The following is a 26,002-nucleotide window of genomic DNA, read 5'->3' as shown; positions in this document are numbered from 1 at the left end:
CGTTTACAGTCCCAGATTGTGGTTTATATCAATGGAAAGCATTGTGATTTGACCTTAACTTAGCATGAGCAACGTTTCAACGCATATTAGATTCAGAACTAGGCCCCGATATTGATCCATATTCTGTAGCATTCCTTGACGACAATATAGTGATTAGCAAAACCTATGAATATCACCTATTATATTTGAAAGCAGTTTTTAAGTGAATCCAATCAGCTAATTTAACGATCAATTTGGACTAGTGCAACAATTTGCACTAGTTGAAACAAAACTGGGCTCTGCGTCAGATGAATGTAGTAAAGGAAAAACCAAGCCGATTTCCAGATTATCGAATACAAGGCAATCGCCGCATCTTAATATCTGATAATTTTACACAACTTACGAGTCAGCAATTCCAAGCATATTTTAAAGAAATAGGCGTTAAACAGTTTTTAACCGTCATATATTCACCAGAAAAGAATCCTACCAAGAAAGTGAATTATGTGCTGAAGGTGATGATAGCGCAACATATCCAAAACAACTAATAGACATGGGATGAATTTACCAGAAATAGTTTTCGCTATCAACACAAGTAAACACTCCACACAGGGGTTTCACTTACTTACATAAAGTGGTGCTACAGTCCGGGACGGACCTGGGCCTCATCCAATATGCGTCTCCAGCCATCCGTCCCTCGGGATTGGATTCAAAGACCTTCTGGGCTGAAGCTTTGATATCCATTCTAGTATTCCAAGTCGTTGGACTTTCATTCTGTCCCTCTACAGTCCGTACAGTTCGTCGTTATATCTTCTCCTCCATTCTCAATCTATGCATACGGGACCAAATATCACACGAATAATTTTTCTCTCGACGAATCCTAAGACACTCTCATCTTTATTGGACAGGGACCAGGCCCCGGCGCCATAAATGAGAACCGGGATGATGAATGTCTTATAGATGGTGATTTTAGGTGTTTGAGAGAGGGCTTTACTACTCAATTGCCTTCTAAGTCTGAGGAAGTAGTGATTTACAACAGTTATTCTTCGTTTGATTTCACCACTGCTGTCGTTGTCTCCATTAATAGCGGTGCTTATGTAGGCAAAGTCCTCAACTACTTCAAAATTATTACTGTCAATGGTGACGTTTTGTCCAAGACTTGGTCTTGCCCTCATTCACCACTAAACCCATCATCTTCGCTTCCGTCGCTATACTCAAAAACGCTCCACTGACATTACGTTTTGATCTTAAAATTATGTCAATATCATCTGAGTATCCGAGTTATTGGATGACCTTTGGAAGATTGTGCCTCTAGTGTTGACGGTTGAGTTTTTCACAATTCTTTCCAAAACGATATTGAAGAAGTCGCATGACAGTGCATCGCCTTGTCTAAAACCTTTTTCAACATCAAAAACATCGGTGGAATGTTTTCCGACCTTGATTGAGCAGCGTGCATTCAACATGGGCATTCTGCACAAACGGATAAATTTGACAGGGATGCCAAAACTAGACATTGATCTGTAAAGCTCTTCCCTATAGATGCTGTCATACGCGTCTTTAAAATCGATAAAGTGATGGTGGGTATCGATTTGAAGCTCCTGGGTTTTTTCCAAGAAGTAGTGGGAATATTTGGTAGACAGTGGACTTTCCTGGTCTGTAGCCACACTGATAAGGACCAGATTCATCTGCGTATCCGAGTAATTGGATGGACCTTTCTAAGATTGTGCCTCTAGTGTTGACGGTTGAGTTTTGCACAATTCTTTCCAAAACGATGTTGAAAAAGTCGCATGACAGTGCATCGCCTTGTCTAAAACCTTTTTCAACATCAAAAACATCGGTGGGATGCTTGCGACCGTGATTGAGCAGCGTGCATTCAACATCGGCATTCTGCACAAACGGATAAATTTGACAGGGATGCTAAAGCTAAAGCTCTTCCCTATAGATACTGTCATACGCGGCTTTAAAATCGATAAAGGGATGGTGGGTATCGATTTGAAGCTCCTGGGTTTTTTTCCAAGAAGTAGTGGGAACATTTGGTCGACAGTGGACTTTCCTGGTCTGTAGCCACATTGATAAGGACCAGGTTGTTGACGGACGTCTTCAGATGTTCACATAATATGGCAGAGAGGATCCTCTTTGCAATGTTTAGGAGACTGATGCCTTTGTAGTTGGCGCAATTGAGAGCATCTCTTTTCTTGTGTATTGGTAAAACTAAGCTGAGATTCCACTCATCGGGAATACTTTCTTCTGACCATGTTATGAAGATGAGTTAGTGCATGCTTCCTACCAAGTCATCCCCTTCTGCTTTGAATAGTTCGGCAGCGATGCCGTCAGCTTCAGCAGCTTTGTTTGACTTCAGTTTAGATATAGCTATCTTAACTTCTACTAAGTCGGGTAGGAGGAATTGTTGAACTGCGTCGCCTAGGTTGAGTGTTTCTATCTCCCTTGCAGCGCAATCTGGTTAGTCATCGCCGGCCGTTATATAATTTGGAGAAGTGGTCTTTCCATATTCTCAACGCAGACTGCGGTTCTACTACGACGCTTAGTGGGGCAACTTGGGAGAGCGGAAAAAACTTTATAAAAACTAAACCGATGAACCGCTTTGTTTGAAATTTTGAGGAATGATATTCAATAATATGACAAGTTTTCACTTTTAGTCTCCGCCCAATACCCTGCCTAGTTTTTCTTGTTTTAATACAATGCTTTTTTAAATTTGTTTGAACAGACGTGAACGATTTTTATGAAATTGTTGTATACAGAACAACCAGTGAAAAAATCAACCCACATGTAAAAAAAGCCTTTTGACCCATGTTATTGTTTTTAGAAAGAAATGGGGAAAACCCGAAAGAATGTTCCATTTTTCTCTACTTCATTTTATTTTCATGTTATTATATAATATTTTGTTTTGTTCTATAATAAAATTTACAACTTGAGTACAGTGTTTTAAATCAATTTAGTTAGATTTAATTTCAATTTAACCTACTCCAATTCAATCAAACATCATATTTATTCAATTTAACTAAATTAAATTCTAAAAAGTAAAAGAGAGTAAAAGTACTTGTTTTAAATTTATTTTAATTCAATAATACTTTTTATTTTTTTATATATAAGCTAAGTTTGTCATATATAATTTTAATTTTTAAGATTCATTCGAAAAACTGAAAGATCAATTAAAAATATCTAATATTTCTTAAGATTGATCTTTAATTCTGAAATGGAAATAACAAAGGAAACAATTATTGGCTCACATTCACTGAAAGGAAGGTGTTTTTTTGGTTTCAGGTCTCATGTACATACGTTATGTAGGAATCTGAATACTCTAGAAGCTTATGCAATACATATTCGTTCGTGGCATTACGGGAAAATTTTCTTGTAAAATGAAGGCGGTTGTTTTTATAGCCTTTGTTTCTACTTTCTTGGGCCTCCTCTGAAAGCATTTCTATTGGCAATACTGCTGTTTCTACAATCTCGGCTCTATGCATTAATATCCTATGGACCGTTGAAGGCATGTAGTAGCAATTTAGTTTGTTGTTGTTTAAGGTGTTGAATATAACAACAACTACATATACTCTTTTCTCCATTGCTTTCGCAACATTGACCTTGAAAGTTTTTAATGCAACAACAACAACATGGTGGTCTAGCACAAATTCATACATTCTTTGTAATATGCCACCAAATTGTTGTTGTGACATTTAAAACTTTCAATGTGTATATAAAGGTGAGATAGCAGTGCAGAGTGCAGACTGCAATTTAATTTTTGAAGAGCGGATTGACTTTTCAAAAGATATTATAAATACTTATAGTCATTTCTCAAAATTAATTTCAGAAAATTAAACAAAATAAAGCTAAATTGTAATTTTCCTTACAATTTCAGTTTTTTGCTTGTTTTCAAAGTCCGATTTACAGGGTTCAGTTTTGTTTTAAGTTAACTTCAACCACCTTTATTTTGCATTAGAATGTGTAGAACAAAACTTCATACCTAGTTTTAAAAAAAGTACAAAATAATTTTATAGCCTTTGGAAAAGTCGCTTCTCAACTCTTATTTTTATTAATTGTTCGGCAGTTGTCTGTAGTTGTCAATGAAATTTATAGGAATATTAGGTAATAGTACAAGCTTCAAGAAAATTACAATTTTAGACCGGAGCTCAGTGGAGCTTTTTTTGTAGGCTTACAAAAGTTCACAATATCTGGTTATTTTTTCCACTCGCTCTATTATTTTTATTAATGTTATATTTTGAAAATGTTGGCTATTTTATATTTTTTGTACTTTATGAACTACAAATGTGGTGAGTTTCAAACTTCTTGTATCTTTACAAATAAACCACAGTAAGCGAAATTGTTCAGAAGTTAAAACATATGACTTTTAGGTAAAATAATATTGTTGAACCTCCTATGTCTCTCAGAGCCACAAACGACAATGAAATAAAGAAAACGAATAAAAACTATTTTCCCTAATTATTGATGAAAACAATGGATTATCAAATATTGCAATAAATAAAGAAAAATGGAATTTTTTCCCTGTTTGCCCCACTGTGCGACGTTTCCATGATCGTCCTTACAGGTTTCGGTTCGTGGCTGGTACCTTTAGGAGTTTTTTTTTTAACTTTTGGTAAAATTTACAATCCTTATTCCTATTGTGGCATCCCTCTATCTCCTTGATCGGGCGCTTCCCATTCTCTCTTTTTTTATATCTAAGAAGCCGCTGTTCCACTGTCCTCTTCTGCTCATAGACCTTGCGAGCAGCTCTTCTCCTTCTGTGTAGCTCCGTTTTGTATGCCTGTGGTTTCGCTGCATGTGCTTCCTGGCATTTGTCGTCAAACTAGGGGTTTCATTGTTGTGGCCGTGTGAAACCTAGCACTTCAGAGTCGGCATCTCTGATGTTACCACTTCGTCTAACGTCGAAACTTTTCACAGTACTTCCATGTTTAACCTTGGATCGGGATACCCTTGGCTACAACGAAGTAGTGTTCCTAGTCAATGTTGGCCATTCGGAGTGTTCGGAAATTCTGTATACTTGAGAAGTGTCGTGCGTCGATCGCAATGTGGTCTTCCTGGTTGACAGTTGATTGATGAGGAGCTTTCCGTGTAACCTTGTGGATATTAACATGTGTGAACTGCGTACTAGCTACCAGAACGTCTTGCCCCCAGCGAAAACGAACAGCCTAAATCCGTTGACGGAGGTGGTGTCGTGCAGGCTACATTTAGATTTGATGCAGATTGCCGTGATTCGCTCGCCTACACTGTCGAAAGTCAAGACTTTTTGCATGAGAGTAGTTCCAACAACAAATCCACACCAAAATAGACACTGTCATTTTTCTCGGTAGCAATCGCCGTTGCATGCATCGCAGGCTTCTAGTTTTTGTTTGCCCGGTCCATCCCATTGCATTTTTTAGATGGTGGTAATATCTGCCTTGCAGCTACTTGTTTGGCTTCACGTGGACTGTTAAGGGACCTTGTATTCCGCGTACAAATCCGATATTCGTTGTCCTTATTTCGTTTGCTTGGGTTGTTAACAGTAAATGCATGCGTATTCGAGGCTGGTTTGCGCTTCGCAACGAGGATATTTTTACGTGGTCAGGAAGTCACGCCGACGGAACAACCCCGAACCTGGATGGTCAGATCCTTAGTATAACTCCAAGAACGGGGAGCCGGATAAATTGCTCCTTATAGGCCTGGGCTCCGAACACGTAGTAGAAGCCCTATTAGGTGTTCACTAAGTAGCTCAACCTTACTGGAACTGTAGACGCCACCGTTTATTCCATCTCGAGAATTCGTCCGCTGGCTTCTGGATAAGGAGAGGTGCCTTAGTGGAAACACCTCTCCCCCTCTCTCTCGTTTGCTGCCACCAACAACTTTCCGCTGGGGTTAGAACCCAATCTCCTGTTGAAGTACTAGGCGGGGAGGTGAGAGTAGGAGTTGATAGACAGAGGTGGGTTTTGAGAAGAACCTGTGGGCGCTTGTGTCTTCTTGAAAGCACATGTCTACCACTTGAACAGGATTTTCACTACCTTTCTTTAATTTTGAGAGGGAACTAAGCAGACACTTAAGGGGATAGAAACTGAAACCAACTAGACAATGGACAAGGTGAAAACCAACAACTATTAAGAACATGAGGTATACACATGCTATTATAATTATAATATGCAACAACACCGTATAATATTCTTAATTAATTTGAGAATTTACACTGCGTCATTGTATAATTAACTTTCTGTTTTGCAGAAAACATGGATAAGAAATCGCTCTTAAAACGACCAGATTATTTGGTGTTCATTTGTGAAGAAGTCATCAACACCACTAATAGGACTAAGCAGGGTTAACCTGTTGATGGATATGTCCGTTGATATTGCCGGGTTCACCCGTTAATTTGATGGATATGTGTGTTGATTAATAGTAGAGTACTTTTAACTACTGAGCTAACCAAATCATCGGTGCATACCAGTAGAGCTCGAAAAACCCCCGTGACATGAATTACAAATCTAATCGTTTAGAAACTTAGCCTTTAAAAATCTATGAAAACGATTATATTGTGATAACTTTCCGAGAAGTCAATAATTTGTTTTTGCAGCCAGATAGTCGAGCTAGATTGCCAAACAAATACGCGTACATTCGATTAAATCTACAACGCCAGTTATAGTACGTGAATTTAAAACGTATTTTAAAAGAATTAAAAATACATAAGTTATTCATCGATGTTTTATTAGATCTCTTGAACGGACTTTTACCTAGATTGAACAAAAACTGTGTTTATTTATTCTGCTGTGGACCAAGTTTAATATCTATCATGAATAATGCAAATTCAACAAACGAAAAACTGTATTCTACTCTATTCATTAATCTTATGTCTAAGGTCTAGCATTGAAACGCTTTTTACTTCTGCAGCTGTTTTATATGGTTGACGAATAACAGTGTGCGAAAAATGGTTTTAAAAAAACTCTGAAATAAATGTAAAACTCGGCGTGGTGTTCAATTCCAATATGCCTTGAGTATATTACAATTCCATAAATGCAATTCTATTTCATGTCAAAAGCCATTATAAAGAGCACAATTTTATAGACCTGAAGAAAGGTTGGATCTTTTTCAGGGACCTTCTTTGGATTTTGCTTTTGAAATATGGTAAACCTACTTGAAAGGGCAAGCTTACTTAACAAAATCGGCCGTTTTTGTGATATCCTTCACTAAGACTTCCTGCAACTTTAATATGAACTAGTTTCCTTTCACGCTTTTAACTAGCCTTCGGCTTTGAGACTAGATATTTTGTAAACTATTTATATATTTCAGAAGCTTTGATATTTGATCGCCTTGATCGAAACTGTAAAGTTGACAAGGCAAATTTTTTATGAAGCATAATTAATTGTCGAGGGGTAAATTTTTTTCAAATATTAAAGTTCAGTATTTAAGAACAATTTTTCTAAAACTTAAGTCATTTCATTAATGTAACGATGAGTTTAAAGCGCAAAAAAAGTTGTTTGGAAAGAAACTCATTTGGCAGAGGCATGTAGGTTACATATTCTTTTCCTACTTCCATCCTATATTTGCTTTAATTCTTTTTTTCTATTCTATTATTGTTCAACCTGATTTTCCATGGAAATCAAGTTCATTTACTTCTATGAATTCCCCTGATGCACGCGCATTATTTTTGTATGCAATTTAAGTATCACTTTATTTACACATTAAAAGATAAGAAACGATTCTGCTAAAAAAGCAGCTTAACAAAAATAATAATGTATTTTCATAGGATTGCAAAAATAAAATGCTGGCAGTCATAAGCCAAACACCAAACGAGCACGTCTTGTTTCTTTAAAATTCCTGTTACTCTACAAAATATGTATTTGGCAGAGTCGACACTCTTGGTTATAAACTGTAATCAAGCTTAGCATCGTAAAATTGCAACCTTATTCGAGTGTAATGAACAAAAGTAACCAAAAAGGCAACATTTTTATGTACGAAACAAAAAGTTAAGTTCTTGAAAAAAAAGTGGAACCGGAAATAAAACACAAGGTTGTGCAGCTTCTTATGACTCAAATTAAAAAAAAAAAAGAAAAGTATAACAGTACCAAGTGATTAAAATCTGGAAAAACAAATTTATTTTGTAGTAATCTCGTTCAGTAATAAAAAGAAAGACAGATAACTAAGATTTAGGCCCAATGTTCCTAACATGGAGCAAAATAATTAAAATTAGTGCAGGCTATTCAAGCTTTAGCAGTGAGACAGCAAGAACACAGTGCAACCGTGAGAATTCTGAAACAAATAGCATATATCCGCGAATTTTGAAGCAAATAGTGAAACATTTATACAATTTTTATACGTAGTGGCAATCTACAGTTCGAAGATTACAGGAAGAGCTTAGCAATTATTACTAAATAACCAACCAGTAGCATGGACAGAAGCTAAAGAACTTCTAAAACAACACTGTAGACCCAAGATCAATTACAAAGATATTGCAAATAAGATATCATATCTAAAGATAAATTCTATAGCAGACTTAAATTTTAAAATAGAACAAATAATTCAACATACGAAAATAATTCAAATGAAGCAAAACAGAATTTCTATGGATCAAATATTAACTGAATAAAACAATAAGCTATAGGGAACGTATCTAGAGAAATAAAAGACATTTATGATATCCACAAAATAAAAGAAATGTTGTATACTTAGATGTGCCGAAGGCAACATACAAATAGACATAAGAACTAATAGATTTAATAATTTAAGCAACTCTCACAATTTTCAGACCAAATAATAATAACAATTTTAATCAAAATTTTGCAAAACGAAATAATAAAAACAAATATAATTTTAACCAGAATTCCCAAAGACAAAGCAACAATTTTCCAAATAATTCCAATCCCTCGGGACTCTACAAAAACACATCAGGACAATATCGACAAAACGGACAAAACAATTTCCCCAGACAAAATAACACTAGATACAACCAAAATACTACACAATATAACAATAATTTTAATGCATTAAGACAATACCACCAAAATAATCAACAACCAATGTTAAGCCCTTCAGGGCAAGTTAGGAATGCGGTGCAAACCCAGCATTAATGTCTGTAAATTAAATCAAAAGTAGGCAGGAGGAAATCCATAACGTCCAGGCAGATTTCTTTCTTCTATAGGCCTCGGAAACAAAATTTGTATGGATCTTACAATATTGATGATCAAATATACAAAAGTTTAGTAGATACAGGCTCGAGAATGAGTATAACTAACTCAAATTAAGTAAACGGTAGTAAGTTTCTAATATATGAAAGAATTAGTACAAGATTACAAAAAATTAATAATATTACAAACGAAATCTTTGAAAGAATAATAATCCCCATTCCAAAAGACTGTAACTATGACTACAAAAGAAAAGCAAAATGGCACGAGAGATTTAGGTAATAAACCATTCGCTATTTTAATCGGTATGGACCTTTTAAGCTAAATTATTAAAACCTTAGATTTTGAAGAATTCCAATTTATTTCGAAGATGAATACGATTCGATTGTTTTGAACTCTTACCCCCAATTTCACAGTAGAAGTTTAAACTTCGGTTTTGGTTTAAACTTCAGTTCAACAATTTATTCGGTTTCACACTTTCGTTTAAACCTTGAACTGAGTTCATTCTGTAGTTTAAGTTAAACGCCAGTATTCTGCCGTTTAACCTCAGTTCAACGTTTAGGCACTACATCAGTTGTCAGAATAGCTGCCATTTTCATATTTTCAGATTATTCAGATAAGAACAAGAAATTGTGTTGAACGCTCGTATGGAGTATGGAAAAGAAGGTTTCCTATATTATCAACAGGATTTTTTTCATTTTAACAAATAAAATTTATTGAAAAAAAAGGAAAAACAAAACACTGAACTTCATTTTAAAAAAATAAATAAATAAATTTTCCCCGATTGTCAACAAAACACAAAATATCTGCTGCTGTTTCACGTGTTCCTCGCTTCAGAGCGAGAAAGAAAAAACGATGAACAGCTACATATTGCTTACATTACGTTACATGACTTACAATGCTACCAAATTCTTTTCATACAATTTAATTAAACTACGTTCAATTGAACTGAAGTTCAGAGCACACTGTGAAACTAGAGGAGTTGAACTTCAAATTTAAACTTAAGTTCAGGTTCACCTGATCTTAAGTTTAAACTTTCACTGTGAAATTGGGCATTAGGAAACGGAAAATGGACTTAAACCAGAGGAAAGAGAAGGAATAGAAACGATACTGAAACAATTTTAAAATTTAGTCTATTAAGAGGGCGATCAGTTAAAAAATACAGATACAGTTATGCATGAGATAAAATTCGAACAGTAGATACGCATCCCCAATTATGCCGGAAGAAAAGAAAATGGATAGTTCAGGAAAAAAGAAGTTCAGACTCTGCGTAAGCTATCGTAAATCAAATGAGATAACTATCGACGGTAAATTCCCCATTCGAAATATTGATAGCATACTAAACAAACTGGGTAGAGCGCAATACTTTTCCTCGATAGACCTTGCAAAAGGATATCACCGAATCAAAGTTAATCCTGAAGATATTGTAAAAACGTCTTTCGTGACACCTAATGGACTCTATGAGTACCTAAGAATGCCATTTGGGCTAAGAAACGCGCCCGCGATCTTCCAGAGGTTGATGAATGAGATTTCAAGTGAATATATTAACAAAATGTGTGTTGTCTATTAACAAAAAGATTAAAAAATTAAAATTAATGATCAGAAATATATCCAATCATTAGAGACATTAAATCGTAATATCACCAAGCATTCTATATTAAAATTTACAAATTTTGAAAAACATTCACACTCTACACCGATGCAAGTAATTACGCTATTGGGGCAGTCTAAACGCAAGAAGGTCAGCCAGTGTGCTACGCATCCCGATCCTAAAATCATCATGAAAAAATAGCGTTTTTAGCAATGTCATGGTCAGTTACGTATTTTAGGCCATATCTTGGGGGAAAAGTTTAAAATTATAACAGATCACCAGCCAATAAAATACTTAAAGTAAAGAATTTAGCCAGAAAAATGGCTAATATGGCTACTTAAACTACAAGAATATAAATTCGATATATAATATCTTAAAGGTAAAGAGATCAAAGTAGTAAAGTTTTGTCTAGGATACCAGAAAACGATTTGAATAAAAATACTATAGAGGAAGTCTCCATTGATAATTTATCCGATTCCGATATTATAAAGATATACTCACAATAACAAAAACTTTTAGATAACATTCCAATTAAAGAATCAATAGTTAACAAATATATAACACAATTAATATTAGAAAAGAAAGTAAAGCAGAAAATACAAATCTTAAACGGAAGAAGAATCATTCACGTCAAAAAAAGTAGAGAAAATTAGGGTAGATTGACTTAGACGTTCCATAAATCCAGGTTTAACAGAAATTTATTTAATTTAATAAATTTAATGCAATCCAACAGTTGTTAATATAAATAGGTATTTAGTAAAGATAGAAAAACAAGATTTATCAAAGCAACTCTTAGAGTCAAAAAAATTAGGTCACTATACGAACTCCATAAACAAATATCACTATACCATACTAAAGAAAGTATTCACATCTATATCTATACTAATATTATAAATGCGAATGTAAGTTTGTTTGTTACGCTTTCACGCAAAAACTACTTAACCGATCATCATGAAACATACACTCTTTAAGGTATTAGAAGTAACATAGGATACTTTTTATTAATACAAAAAATAATTTTTTTTTCGAAAAATAAGAAAATTGTTTGTCAAAATACGTGCGTTTTGTTCGCATTTCATATATAGTAAAGTGAGAAATTCCCAACAAAACGATCGGCAGTGGCCAGATTTTTGTATTTAAAAATTGGTACAACTGAAAGAAGATCTGTCAAAATAATAATAAAAAACTTAAAAAAGGGGGTTTGTTCGTAGACTACTACATTAACATGTGGTGTTGAAGCGAGCTTGAAGCTCGCCTCAATTCTTTATATACCTGAATCGAGTTGAGATTTATCTATTCTAAACTGAGATAAACCTTTTTTGGAAACATAGCAAAACATAAAACTCTTTTTTATTGTTTTTTCTTGCAAAATAAGCCCAGTTAGTCCATTTTCACTAAAAAAACTAAATAATATAAACAGTAATAGATTCGTTTTTTCCGCAATGGGAAACACACATGATTCCAAATGCAGAACTACTCAACGAACACAGCCATCGAGATACAAATGCAATATTAATCGTACCAACATTTGAGAACGAAATCACATAAGATCCATTCGAGGATGGTATAAATGTCAAAAACCTATCCATAGTCAGATTGTACTCTAACTTTTATCGGTGTTATTCTCACTATGGATATTGTTTTTGTTATTCGTGTAAAATCCTTCTTAACTATGGATAGATTTCCCAACAAAACACATGTAATATCGTCAAATTCAACGCCATCTAGCATCATCTAGCATCGTAGTAATGAAGTTTTAACCCTGAATACTGTAATACCAACCCACTGTATTACCGACGGTGACGACAATATCTAATTCAATTGAATATAGTTTCAACTGTTTCTGATTTTTCTATATTTTTGTTATTTTCTTCTGTCGTTGCATGCAGTATAATACTATTCACATTTTTGAGGTTATCCGTAATTTTTGTGGTTAGCTGTTATTTTATTGTTTTAGATCTTATTCGCTGATATTAATTCTTACCCTAACAAACAAACTTACATTCGCATTTATAATATTAGTATAGATGTCCGTCAGAAAAGACCAAAAAATAGCACTTGCTGTTGCTTAATCAGGTATTGCCGCGACGCTATTAAAGGGCGGTCGTACGGCACATTCCGTTTTAAAACTACCATTGAATTTGGCACAGGAAGATTTGCCCATCTGTAATTTTAGTAAAAATAGTTAACTAGGTAGGATGCTGCGAGAATGCAAGCTTTTAGGTGACCCTCCGGACTTGCGAGATAGTACAGATATAATGGGAGGCATGGTAGTTTTATTGACCGGTGATTTCCGTCAAACCCTCCCAGTAATTCAAAGGGGGAGACCAGCAGATGAAATTCAAGCGTGCATTAAATCATCAAGCTTATGGCCGACAGTTGAAAAACTCCGCCTGAAAACGAATATGAGAATGCATCTTCATAATGACGTGTATTCAGGACTTTACGCAGAAATGTTGTTGAAAATTGGTGATGGTTGTTAAGACATTGACGCTGAAGGCTACATATCACTGTCAAGAGAATTTTGTAATTTAGTAGAAAGTGATGTGGATCTCATTGCTAATGTTTTTGCGGAATTCCAACAAAATTTGGTTAGTGATCAGTGGTTGTGTGCAAGAGCAATATTAGCACCAAAAATGAAATTGTAAATAGCATCAACACTGACATTTTAAACGAGGTTCAAGGAGAAATGAAGGAATATTTTTTCAATAGATACAATTATGGATACGGAACTAAGTACTTCATATCCTGTGGAGTTTTTAAATTCACTTGAACTATCGAGTGTACCGTCACATAAACTTCAATTGAAACTAAATGTACCAGTAATGCTTATGCGAAATCTAGATGCTCCTCGGCTATGTAATGGAACAAAGCTTCGGATAAAAAAATTGGGACAGAACATACTTATTGCTACTATTTTAACAGGTGTCGGTAAGGGAAATAGTGTTATAATACCTCGGATACCAATTATTCCCACTGACCTTCCATTCCAATTTAAAAGGGTTCAGTTTCCCGTCAAGCTTAACTTTGCTGTTACTATGAACAAGGATCAAGGACAAACATTACAGGTAGTATGAGTGCATTTAGAAAACCCATGCTTCTCTCATGGTCAACTTTATGTAGCCTGTTCACGTGTATCTAATGCCCGAATTTACACATATTTGCACCCGACGGGAAAACTTATAACATTGTCTATAAAAATATCTTAAATTATTACTTTGTATTTTATTTTTTTAAATTGTTAGAATTTAGAATTATTTATTTTTGTTACGGTGAAATATATTTTAACATTTGTTGTTGCATTTCAATAAGCATATATTAAGGTGTTGAAACTTCATTGTCTGTAGTAATTTATAAAAATTGTTGATCTCAGCCAAGCAATAAAATTTAGTTATTATATTGACTCATTTCTATTATTATACCCTTACCCTTTTTCTCTCATACTTATTTAATTTCTCCACTGCGGGCGAAGATATAATGGGAGGCATGGTAGTTTTATTGACCGGTGATTTCCGTCAAACCCTCCCAGTAATTCAAAGGGGGAGACCAGCAGATGAAATTCAAGCGTGCATTAAATCATCAAGCTTATGGCCGACAGTTGAAAAACTCCGCCTGAAAACGAATATGAGAGTGCATCTTCATAATGACGTGTATTCAGGACTTTACGCAGAAATGTTGTTGAAAATTGGTGATGGTTGTTAAGACATTGACGCTGAAGGCTACATATCACTGTCAAGAGAATTTTGTAATTTAGTAGAAAGTGATGTGGATCTCATTGCTAATGTTTTTGCGGAATTCCAACAAAATTTGTTTAGTGATCAGTGGTTGTGTGCAAGAGCAATATTAGCACCAAAAATGAAATTGTAAATAGCATCAACACTGACATTTTAAACGAGGTTCAAGGAGAAATGAAGGAATATTTTTTCAATAGATACAATTATGGATACGGAACTAAGTACTTCATATCCTGTGGAGTTTTTAAATTCACTTGAACTATCGAGTGTACCGTCACATAAACTTCAATTGAAACTAAATGTACCAGTAATGCTTATGCGAAATCTAGATGCTCCTCGGCTATGTAATGGAACAAAGCTTCGGATAAAAAAATTGGGACAGAACATACTTATTGCTACTATTTTAACAGGTGTCGGTAAGGGAAATAGTGTTATAATACCTCGGATACCAATTATTCCCACTGACCTTCCATTCCAATTTAAAAGGGTTCAGTTTCCCGTCAAGCTTAACTTTGCTGTTACTATGAACAAGGATCAAGGACAAACATTACAGGTAGTATGAGTGCATTTAGAAAACCCATGCTTCTCTCATGGTCAACTTTATGTAGCCTGTTCACGTGTATCTAATGCCCGGAATTTACACATATTTGCACCCGACGGGAAAACTTATAACATTGTCTATAAAAATATCTTAAATTATTACAGTGCATAACGCTTATAAGAAACTCAAAATTTGCACAATATTTGTTTCTTTTAACCGAGTTTTTCTTATATCCTTACAACGGATATAAGAAACAAGTTTCTTAGACGGATATAAGAAACAAGTTTCTTATACGGATATAAGAGCAAGTTTCTTATACGGATATACCCTGGAATGCCAAACATTTATCCTAGGCTAAATAATTGACACAATTTAAACACGGTCTTAAAATTTATCAGTATATAAATTATTTTATTAAACGAAAAAACACGAAAATAAAAAAATTCACAGCGCAGTTCTTTTTGTACTTTTGTGCATTCTTATTTAAGTCTATATGTATCTACCTAACTTTTCAAAATAGGTAATCATCCATTGTTGTTTGAATCAAGTCTTCCTTGCGCTTCTTGACAAAATTATCTTCGATGTTATGTATGATGTCATCATCACCATCTAAATATCTTTTCAAAACGAAAAAAGTACGCAGAGCTTCATTTTTTGTTGGTTTTGGCCATGGTATTTGCTCCTTTTATTGTTCGTCTTCGATTTGCTGGTCATTTCTTTCACCATCACTATTTCGTACTTCGTTCAAAATTTCGGTATCGTCCAACTCCCCAAAGCAATTTTCATTTTCCTCACCATCAAAATTTTCACCGAAGTTAAATACCACTGGTTCTGGTTCATTGCACTCGATTAAATCTTGAATTGAAAACTCATGTCATAATCCAATTTAGATAATGTAACAAAACATTGTGCATACCTTGGTCTTCTTCGCTTCTTTTAAAAATTCCAGAATTTTTAAAGCAATTTTGTATAGTTTGCGGGGTAACAAGCCAACAAGATCGTTTTACAATCTTCAAAGCATTTAGTAAATTAATTTCTCGTAAGAAACTTTTCATATCACCGAGTTCTAGAGCAAGAATTTGCTTCCTAACCAAACACTTTCGGTAATGTGATTTGAATAAGTGGATGATCCCTAGTGCAGGTGTGCAGGTATGACAAAAAAATAATTTGTTAAAAATAATTATGTGCATAAATGACATTTGCATCGTTTTTTTTTGAATTTTTGAATTTTTCATGTTTTTTGAATTTTGTGATTTGTTTGCAAGTTTCTTATATCCAACCAACTTTGCATGAAAAATAAAAATTTGTGTTTGAGAAATGTTTCTTTTATCAGTGTATTTCTTATAAACGTGTTTCTTATAAACATACAATTCAACATTACAATATATGGGAAAGTTCACGGTGCTTTTGATGAAGTTTCTTCTAAGCGAGGTTTTCTTATAAGCGTGTTTCTTATAAGCGATAAATACTGTACTTTGTATTTTATTTTTTTAAATTGTTAGAATCTAGAATTATTTATTTTTGTTACGGTGAAATATATTTTAACATTTGTTGTTGCATTTCAATAAGCATATATTAAGGTGTTGAAACTTCATTGTCTGTAGTAATTTATAAAAATTGTTGATCTCAGCCAAGCAATAAAATTTAGTTATTATATTGACTCATTTCTATTATTATACCCTTACCCTTTTTCTCTCATACTTATTTAATTTCTCCACTGCGGGCGAAGCCGCGGGTAAAAAGCTAGTAATAGATAAATTGAAAAAAGGCATACGCTCATTACTTAGCAATTCGAAATTGTACAAAAAAATATACATTAGAAGAACATTTCTTAAAGTTCGGTAAACCGAATAAAATAATTGCCGATAACGAATTAAAATTCATTCGGAAAACCTCCAAGAATTCTTTAATTACTAAGAACTAAGCCTCTGACAAAATCCAATTCCCATACAGGTAATAGTTATGTAGAAAGATTCCATTCTACAATGCCAGAGAAATTTCATTAATACAAAAAATTCATAGAACGGTCAGCAATATATATTATTCAACTCTTAAAATGACACCAGACGGAATAATCTTTGTACTTTAATGCATTTCTTTTCACAATTTTTAGGTTTTGTTGACTCCTTTAAGATCAAAATATTTTCAAAAGATTAACGGAAAACAGTAATTTTTAACTTCCCATACGAAGCTATTGTAATCGGTTCGATTTGTTTTTGACTTTTCTAGGAATATAAATAAACGATTTTTCGTCATCCATATCTTAAAAAGCAGTAGAGATATCGACTTCAAATGTTTGTTATGCAGATACGTAATACCACAGAAAGATGCAGAAAGGCCTCCCCAAAAAATTGAGTGATTCTTTTTTTGCAATAGCGAAATGTATTAAATTTTATATTATATATTGTGTTGTGTTGTGATACCAAACTGATACAATGTTGATTAAAAAAAATAATTGTAAAATCGAATACTTTATGAACATAAACTGATAGGTATAACATATGTATATACATATATATATCTAAAATAATTATGTGCAACGAAAAATGACGTTTTCGATCGAATATTGTTGGTAACTTCTAGTTAATCTTTAAAAAAATTAACTTATTAAAATAACACGAAAACCTACACAAACAACAACAAATTAATTATAAATGGTTTATTACTTAAGTATTGTAAGAACAAAGGAAAATATTGACTTTAAGTTATTTATCTTGCACAAAATATTGTTATGAACATTTTGTAAAATGTTAAAGGTTTAAGCAGTCTGAGTCTTTTTAATATTATTACTTTAGTTATAATTATTAACATCCAATATTATATTATTTTAATCGGTCGATAAATAAGGCACATAAGAAAATCGTTTTCAACACATGAATCACTTTTTGGAAAAATTAAATTCACTTCGACTTAGTAAAATAAAAAAAAAATTAATTGACACCTTTTTTCAACGAAACTAAAAAACAACAACTAACAATTGGTTAGTTTTCTTTGCTTCGAATATTTCGAGGAAAGAATACTGTTGATAACATTTCTTAAGACTTTTAGAAAAATTTAACCTACAGTTTTCTATTTATGTCCATACATATGTATGTAGCTATAATACTAATAATTATGCTTACAATAATATACTAAACACGAATAACCTATGACGAAAATTTACTTATGCATATACATACATACGTACATACTAATGTATGTAGGTAAAGGTACAAATTTAAAAACACAAACAAATCAATATTTGAAACTTGTATCAATTCAACTTACGAGTAACAAAAATTGTACCTACCTGCCTCTCTAAATATGTATGTACATAACTGCCCCAAATTGAATTTGCCTACCTACATATGTGTATGTATACACCTAACGTACAGTTTCTTTTCAAAAAATGAAAAAACAAAAATATATTGCCTATATTTAAATATGCACATCCACATAACTATGTAGAATATTTAAAATTTGACAACATTGTAGGTATTGAGAAAATAAGTTTGAATTATTTTAGATTTCATTAATTTGAAAATTTTTTTTTACTCGAAAAAGAAAAGCCTGCTTTTTAAGAAGCAATAATCTTCTTATGGATGGCACAAGTATAGAATGGAAAAAACATTAACATTTGGCTTACATATACAAAAAACCATTCAGAAAATAAATCATACAGTTAAAATTCTTTATCCTTTCATTAATCGCAAATCAATGCACCGATAATAAGCTTTTAATATACAAAGTTGTTTTCCAAGCTATCTTGTACTACGCTTCACCAGTATGGGGGAATTGTGCAATCTCTAATATACGACGGCTGCAGATAGCTCAAAATAAGATTCTGAAAATGATTCTGAAGCTACCAAGGTCATTTTCAACTAATGAACTTCATACCATTTTATCTATGGATATGGTATCAAGAAGAATTGCTAAAATTAATGAGCGATACCTTGCATCATGTACTATGTCTGATAATACCTTGATTTAAAACCTAGCTTCACAATGACTTTCTAATACTTATTCATCTATTTTTTTAAATTTAATTTACGTGTTTATTTGTTTAATTATTTACCTATTTGTTTATTTAAATATATATTTATTTGTTTGTCTATTTTTTTATTTATTTTTTTTTATTTACGTATTTATTTATTTATTTATTTATTGATATATTTATTTTAACATTATTTTATTTTCTCTATTCTTTTTCTTTATTTATTTAGCTTCTTATTTATTTATTTATTTTTTTTATTTACTTATTTATTTATTTATTTATTTATATATTTATTTATTTATTTATTTTTATATTTATTTATTTATTTATTTATATATTTATTGATGTATTTATTTTAAGTATTTTAATTATTATCTACTTGTTGTATTACTCAAAGCTTGGTTTGAATCCTTACTTTTTTTAAATTTTACCGCCCACCTTTCTTTCATTCTATTTTCTTATTGTTTTATATGAAGGTTTTTATGTAGCTTTTCCTTCAATACTATTTCTTTCTGTATTTTTTGTTAATTAATGTAAGAGTTATAATATTGACAGTAGTAAGGTAGCCTTATACCATGTCTCTGTAAATTGTGCAATTTAGTTTAAGAAAAAATATTATAACGTTGATGCTACAATAAAGATAAAGAAGATAAAGAAGAAAGAAAATTTGAAATCAAATCCAACAAAAACAAATTCTACATAGTTCAATCCATATGAATATCTCATACACAACAAAAAAAGCCGTACACAAATATATTATTTTTTTGTTTCCCTTACTCCCTTGAGATTTCTGAAGGGAGTAAAAATAATACAACCAACTCTCTTCCTCAACTTTGTTTTCGATTTAACTTCTGTAGTCTCCACAACAATTTTGAGTACCCCCAACGCTGCCTGTCAACCATCAATGAACTAAAAATGCATGTTCCATTAGAGCACTATAATTTTTATATACAAAGGAAACAAACAATTTGATACAAAATTATTCATGCTGTGATAATAACATACTATTAACATTATTTTGTTAATGAATTGTTTATTTTGTGTAATATTTTTATAATAAACGATAACAAAATATTATTTTTGTTATATGTATATTAGTACTCGTACTAGTAGTAGTACCCGTTGCGACTGTCATGACAGAGGTCTTGGGTTCGATCCCTGTCCGTTCCATTTAAAGGTTTTATTTGCGGGTACTGCCTCTTATGAGGAATTGACAAATTCCCCAAGAATAATTCTTATCATGAAATAGTGCTTTCTCAAATTAGCCGTAAAGATTCGGCATATAAACTGTAGGTTTTCTCCATCCCTGCAATTACTCGCACACAGGAATGGTTGAGAGTTGTAAGTTACTAGGCCCTAGTTCTCTACGGACTGTTGCGCCACCTAATTTATTTATTTTTATTTTTCTTATATTTTTTCTATGAAATTAATTCTCGATACAACTGGTACCAAATGAATACAATTTAAAAATTTTTTTGAGTACAATTGGAAAATGTCAATTTCCATCCCTGGGCAACATGTGTGTGGAATATGACTGAAAGGAGAGTAGTAGTTCTTAAAAAATGTTGGGAGCGTATTCATGTGTATGATTAAGTTTGATTTATGTTGCTAGAAATCTAAAATGTTTATGATAAGAATTTCAAAAGGTAACACGGAAATAATCGACTTGTATAGACGCTTCGTAACTGCTATATACATACATATGTACTTATAAGTATATGAACGTGTTTTCTTATAGATGAAAATTGTATGAACTTAAATTGGAAATGTTAAATGTTATTTTACTGTATAATATAAGGCAGAACACACCAATATTCTGAACTACAAACAAAAAGAAATATGTTACACGTTTATTAATATATTAAGTAGGGATAAATTTGACCACTTTTTGACAAAAATAGTAGTTCCGTATGCAAAATCAATTAGAACTGATTAGTCAAATTAATAATAGTTAAATTTCTCGTCAATTCAAGGTCCATGGAATTTTAACGCATGGCTTTTAAAGCGATTTCGGCGACGGCGTGACGTTCATACTTTCGAAATAATTTTGTTGGCCTCAACAATTCAACATCTCAAAAACCAGTAGAGATGTTGATATGAAGTAATTTTTTTCTCATAGATAATTCGTCGCCTTAGTGACACAAAGACGTATGTCAATATTTGCTAATTTTAAGGAGAGACGATTTTGTGATTTTTTTTTACCATTTTTCATTTATATGAGTTCCATGAATACTTTTGTAAAGTTAACTTTTAAAAATTTCAAGATTAACATTCTAGCTATAGAATAGATAAAATATTCTTAATATTTTTGTGACTTTAAAGATATTTTATTCAATAAAGTGAAAATATAGACTGTTACGTTTATGTGACTCTAACGATAATAATAAAATAATAATTTTCAAAAAAGCTTTCTTATTTATTTTATTTTATTATTTTTTTTTCTTGTAATATAAGTACATAAGGCATTTAAATCTAGTTATCACTTTAGTCATCCAAATCGGAAGTTCTTAACGATTTATAGAAATCATGGGAATGCGAGGGTATTATACCTTTGTTACAAAGGTCCAACAAATCACTATATTTTACTGTTTTTATAGACTTAGGTCCCGTAAAACAGTGAGTTAATTTTGGTAACTCATCTTTCCTTGATTGCCGCCGAATTATTTGTACAGCTTTGAACTCTTCCAGATCCTTGTCATACTTAAAAAATGTTATTTGTATCAGTTTTTCTATACTGCTGCCAAGATATTTTTAGCCAATTAACATTGTTCCCTTCAGTATCAACCTTACGATTTTTAATCAAAGTTGAACTTACTGCTTTGAAGCTAAAGATATCCTCGCGTCCCATTTCTACCACTGTATATTTTGATTGTTTTGATGACATCCTTACGACAGTGTACCATCCAACGGGGTCAAATATATTAATGTTTTTTGAACATCGTTCAATATGGGCATGAACGGAATCGCACTCCATCATAGAGTGTCCAGGTTCAAAATAGCAATGGTCTATTTTCGGGATGTCAAGTGATTGAACAGAGTAGAGAAGCATTGCCGAGATGTTAACGTTTCGATTCTGCCCTCCACAAGTATCGCTCATCAGGACAAATAGTTTACCGTCGCAATGTTGCCTAAAATACATATATAGACAAGATGCCACTTCGTCCGAACCTCTTCCAGCCATTCCCTCATGCCACATAAAACAGGTAGCTTTTTTGGTTCCAACATTGTATACAGTCAGATTGTAAACTGCCAAACGTCTTTTATAAAATATGGCTTTCGCATTTGAGCTAGGACAGTATCTTACAGCTTCCAAATCAAATTCAATAAAATGAATGTTTTTGGCAATAGCATCTTCTTTAAATTTATCATGGAATTCTCTAGCACTTACTTTTCTCTTTAGGTGTTGCTCATATTCATCACGAAGCTCATTTTTTTCCTCCTCATAAGAGTTTTGAAACCGAAAGCATTTATCACACATGTCTTTTCTCGGAGTGTGGAATTTAAGGTAGAAGTCGTTTTTGAATACTTGTCTATAAAGCCATAACTTTTCTGGCAGTCTATTTTCCTCTTGGCATCTTTGTAAGTAACATTCGTACATTTTTTGTTAATTCAGATCCGAGGGCAAGTACTCATAATTGGTTGACTTTCTACAATATTGAGAAGGAACTTTTGGGAAAGAATTAATATGTTTTTTTATAAATTCTCTCGCATCTTCAGGCCGTTTGATTCCAGGTTGATGACAGCCTTTTTTACTAAAGGCAACAACGTTACAATCTGATCTATTTTTTACAATATTTTTCACAAATGTTTCAGAAACATTGAATGCAGCAATAAAAAAACCTTGACAAACTTGAATTTTCACACCATTTTTAACAAGGAAAACTATCTTCGTGTTTGAACGTCGTGAATGTTGAGCTGGAGTTCTAACTGATTTTTTTGGTATCTCTTCAATCAACGAAGAAAGATATTTTTTCTGGTTTTCGGTACCTTTAAGCTTTTCCCAGAAAGTTGTATGCAAATAATGCCTAGCCTCTTCGTCAAAATGAGTGTTACACCTTCTGGGGCATTTCGAACAATCTTTGGGCTGTACACTTCGCGCTTTGACACATTTCCCACGGGTCGACACATATGACTTATCCGATTGAAATAAAGCCTTTCGAATATTCTTTTTCCATGATTTGGGATCAAGCTGTCGCTTTCTTTTTGGTGTCGCATCGTTCTCCTCACCAACGCTGGCAATGTTATCGACTTCAATATTAATTGATAGACTTTCGTTTGGTAAACCTGCTACTGGAACGGAGTTATCTTGAACGTGGTTTGGCGAATTCTGCATATTCGACGACAGAGATTCGGATGACGAAGGAAAGAAATGGGGATCGACAACTGAATCATCGTCAGTAAAATCATCTGAAGTTCGATCGTTATCACCTTAGGATGAAAATCTTATATTTAAAACTATTATGATTCTATTTTTACTAATATTACCATCATTGTTTTCATTATCGAACATTGATACAGACGGTGAATTAGTTTCATTTATTTCGGCATCAAATTCTTTCTCTAGAGAAAACACAAGATGAATTTATGAAAGTAACAAATCTCTCTTCACCTGATTATTATTATTATTCAACCTACCATGTTCTATTCCTTTGGAAGTACATGGGCGAGACGAAGGTGAATTTCTTTTCGAAGAATCTTTTATAGATTGATTTCTTGTAGCTAGCATGACAAGCCTTTTAGCTCTCGAAAATTCCATCATGAACACTTTAATTTTTTAATTCACAAAATCACGATATTGCAATCACAAATAATGAAACTGAATAACGCATCAGAACAACGATAACGGCAATTTTTTTTTGTCAACCAAAGCTTAAGCTAAGCCTAAGTGTTGACAGTTGACATGCAAATTAGTTGTTGACAAAAAAAACATTATTTAATTTGATGTACAGGTCAAACGGTATAAACTTATTGCCACATTAACGTATCTTGATTCGAATTTCTAGAGTTTGGGTCATAGAAACGTAACGCCGCATACGTTTGTTTGTTTCGATGTAATTTTAAAAAAAAGTTGATACGGGAAGTGCTAACTTCTAAGCTACTTCACTTAGAGGTACAATTTTTTGCCACAATATAGAATACTATATATTTTAAGGAAAGTGGCATGCCCAGTCCAAAATCGTAAAAAATGTAGTTACGCTCTTGTGTCTCTAAGGCGACGAATTATACCAATAATAATGTAACTATTTAAGCCATTGACATATGTATGTACTTGATAAGGACTGCTATTCGATTCATATTAAAATAGAAAATCCACCTTTCACTTCTTTAGCTTTATATGTCCTTTTAAGGGTTGTTGAAATTAAAATTAGTTTTTCAGCGAAGGGCTAGTTTCGTTAAGCGATAAATGACACCAACGCAAAGTTGGCTAATAACAGGCCATAGTAGGTAATGGATTTTGAATGTAATTTTAAATGAAACAATCGTATTTAAGTATGAACTCTAAAACCTTTCGTCTTTGGTTATTTGTCCAATGTTTCTAAGTGTTTTTCTCATTTTTTGTTCGCTTATTGGCATATTTACATTTCAATTTGGCTTATTATAAAATATATTAGATTTAAGTATATTATGATCACAAATCGGAAGACAACGGCGTGTGGAGAACATGGACAATTCAATATTATTTAACGAGAATCTGAAGCAATTTTTATTATTTCTATAAATTGGTCGTTAATTAGAGAATTTAATTTAAAATATTTCAGTCATAGAAACAAAATCTAAATATTATGTTTGATCTAAGCAATTTAATTCTTTTCTTACCTTCATATGTTTTCGCAGTGAGGATGGATGTGTGTATGATTTATCACAGCCGTTGACACGACAATTGTATGGTTTATCAGAAGTATGCACATGCGAATGTTTTTTACGATCCGAAGAATTTGCAAATCGCCGATCACAGCCTTTATGTTCACATCTAAATGGTTTCTCACCTGGAAAAAAGCAAAATAAAACACGCAACAATTACTTAAAGTCATAGCAGTTTAACTAAAGGAAATACTAAGCAAAGAGATCACTGTATTTTTTGGTTTTCGTCGTTCTGGATACACTTTAGTTTGAAACTTTGTTGAAGAGTTTTGTATTGTAAGAACACATGCAGATTCAATATTCTTCTTTATAATCGTTGTCCCAGAACCCAGACCAAATATATTCTTTATGATTTATGACAGCAAAAGATAACTTGTTAAACATATTTCGATTTTATTTCTGTGCACCATCCTTTACCTTACTTAAATTCGCAGAGAGAAAAAAAATACATAAAACTTGTTTATGTTTTTTATATTATAAATATAACTTGGGGGATTTCAAATTAATTTCTGCTGTGTTTGTTGAGCTCTATAATAGACGGTGACCGTTCAAATAATTTAAAAATGTTAGTTAAATCATAATAAAATAAATAAATATTTACGCTCTGACAAATGGTTTAAAGAGTTACAAAAGAACAATAAATGTAATACTTCCCTGCTCAGTTGTAGTTGTCACTCTTAAGGTTTTGCCCCAATAAATTTATAAGCTATATTGACGTGAAAAAAGAATAAAATATACAAACGTACCTTAACATCAAATAAAATAGAATAAAATCAATTCATAATCAAAATTATGAAGAACTCAAGCCATAACAATAAATTGTATATTTTGAAATGTCAAAAACATACATAGCCTAGTCTAGACTTGAAAGTAACACCAACAAAATGGTATGAAAAAGGTTTTTTTTTAATTGGTTTTTTTTATATTCCTCGTTTTATTTTTGTTCCTCACTTAATGAGATGATATTTCTTTACCTACCTGTTACCCTGTTTTCTTTAGTGTTTTATTTGGTGACTTTAACTGTGGAGGAGAGTTATTCAATACATTTATTTAATATGAGGATCGAAACCATCCTAATGCAAGTTTTTGTTAGCATACATTTTATTTATTGGTGTTCTTTGTATTGTTTAAGTATTTCCCTACATGAATCAAGTCAAAGAATCTGCATTGTAACTTGTATAATTTCAAAACACGAAAAAATCCGTCGGAATG

The 26,002-nt window shown here is 32.7% G+C and overlaps 1 protein-coding gene across 1 annotated transcript in view; it reads right to left on the bottom strand.

Moving 5' to 3' along the window:
- The window catches only part of LOC129953805 (pair-rule protein odd-paired), a 170,844-nt gene that overhangs the window by 53,773 nt on the left and 91,069 nt on the right, over nucleotides 1-26,002 (bottom strand). Inside the window, exon 2 of the mRNA XM_056067269.1 lies at nucleotides 24,746-24,915. Coding sequence (XP_055923244.1) covers nucleotides 24,746-24,915 — 170 coding nt within the window. The remainder of the gene's footprint in view (nucleotides 1-24,745; nucleotides 24,916-26,002) is intronic.

Source organism: Eupeodes corollae, chromosome 1 (genome assembly GCF_945859685.1).
Source record: "Eupeodes corollae chromosome 1, idEupCoro1.1, whole genome shotgun sequence".
In the NCBI taxonomy this organism is placed as follows: Eukaryota; Metazoa; Arthropoda; class Insecta; order Diptera; family Syrphidae; genus Eupeodes; species Eupeodes corollae.
The sequence above is the reverse complement of the archived record's forward strand: the minus strand, read 5'-3'. Positions and strand labels throughout refer to the sequence as shown.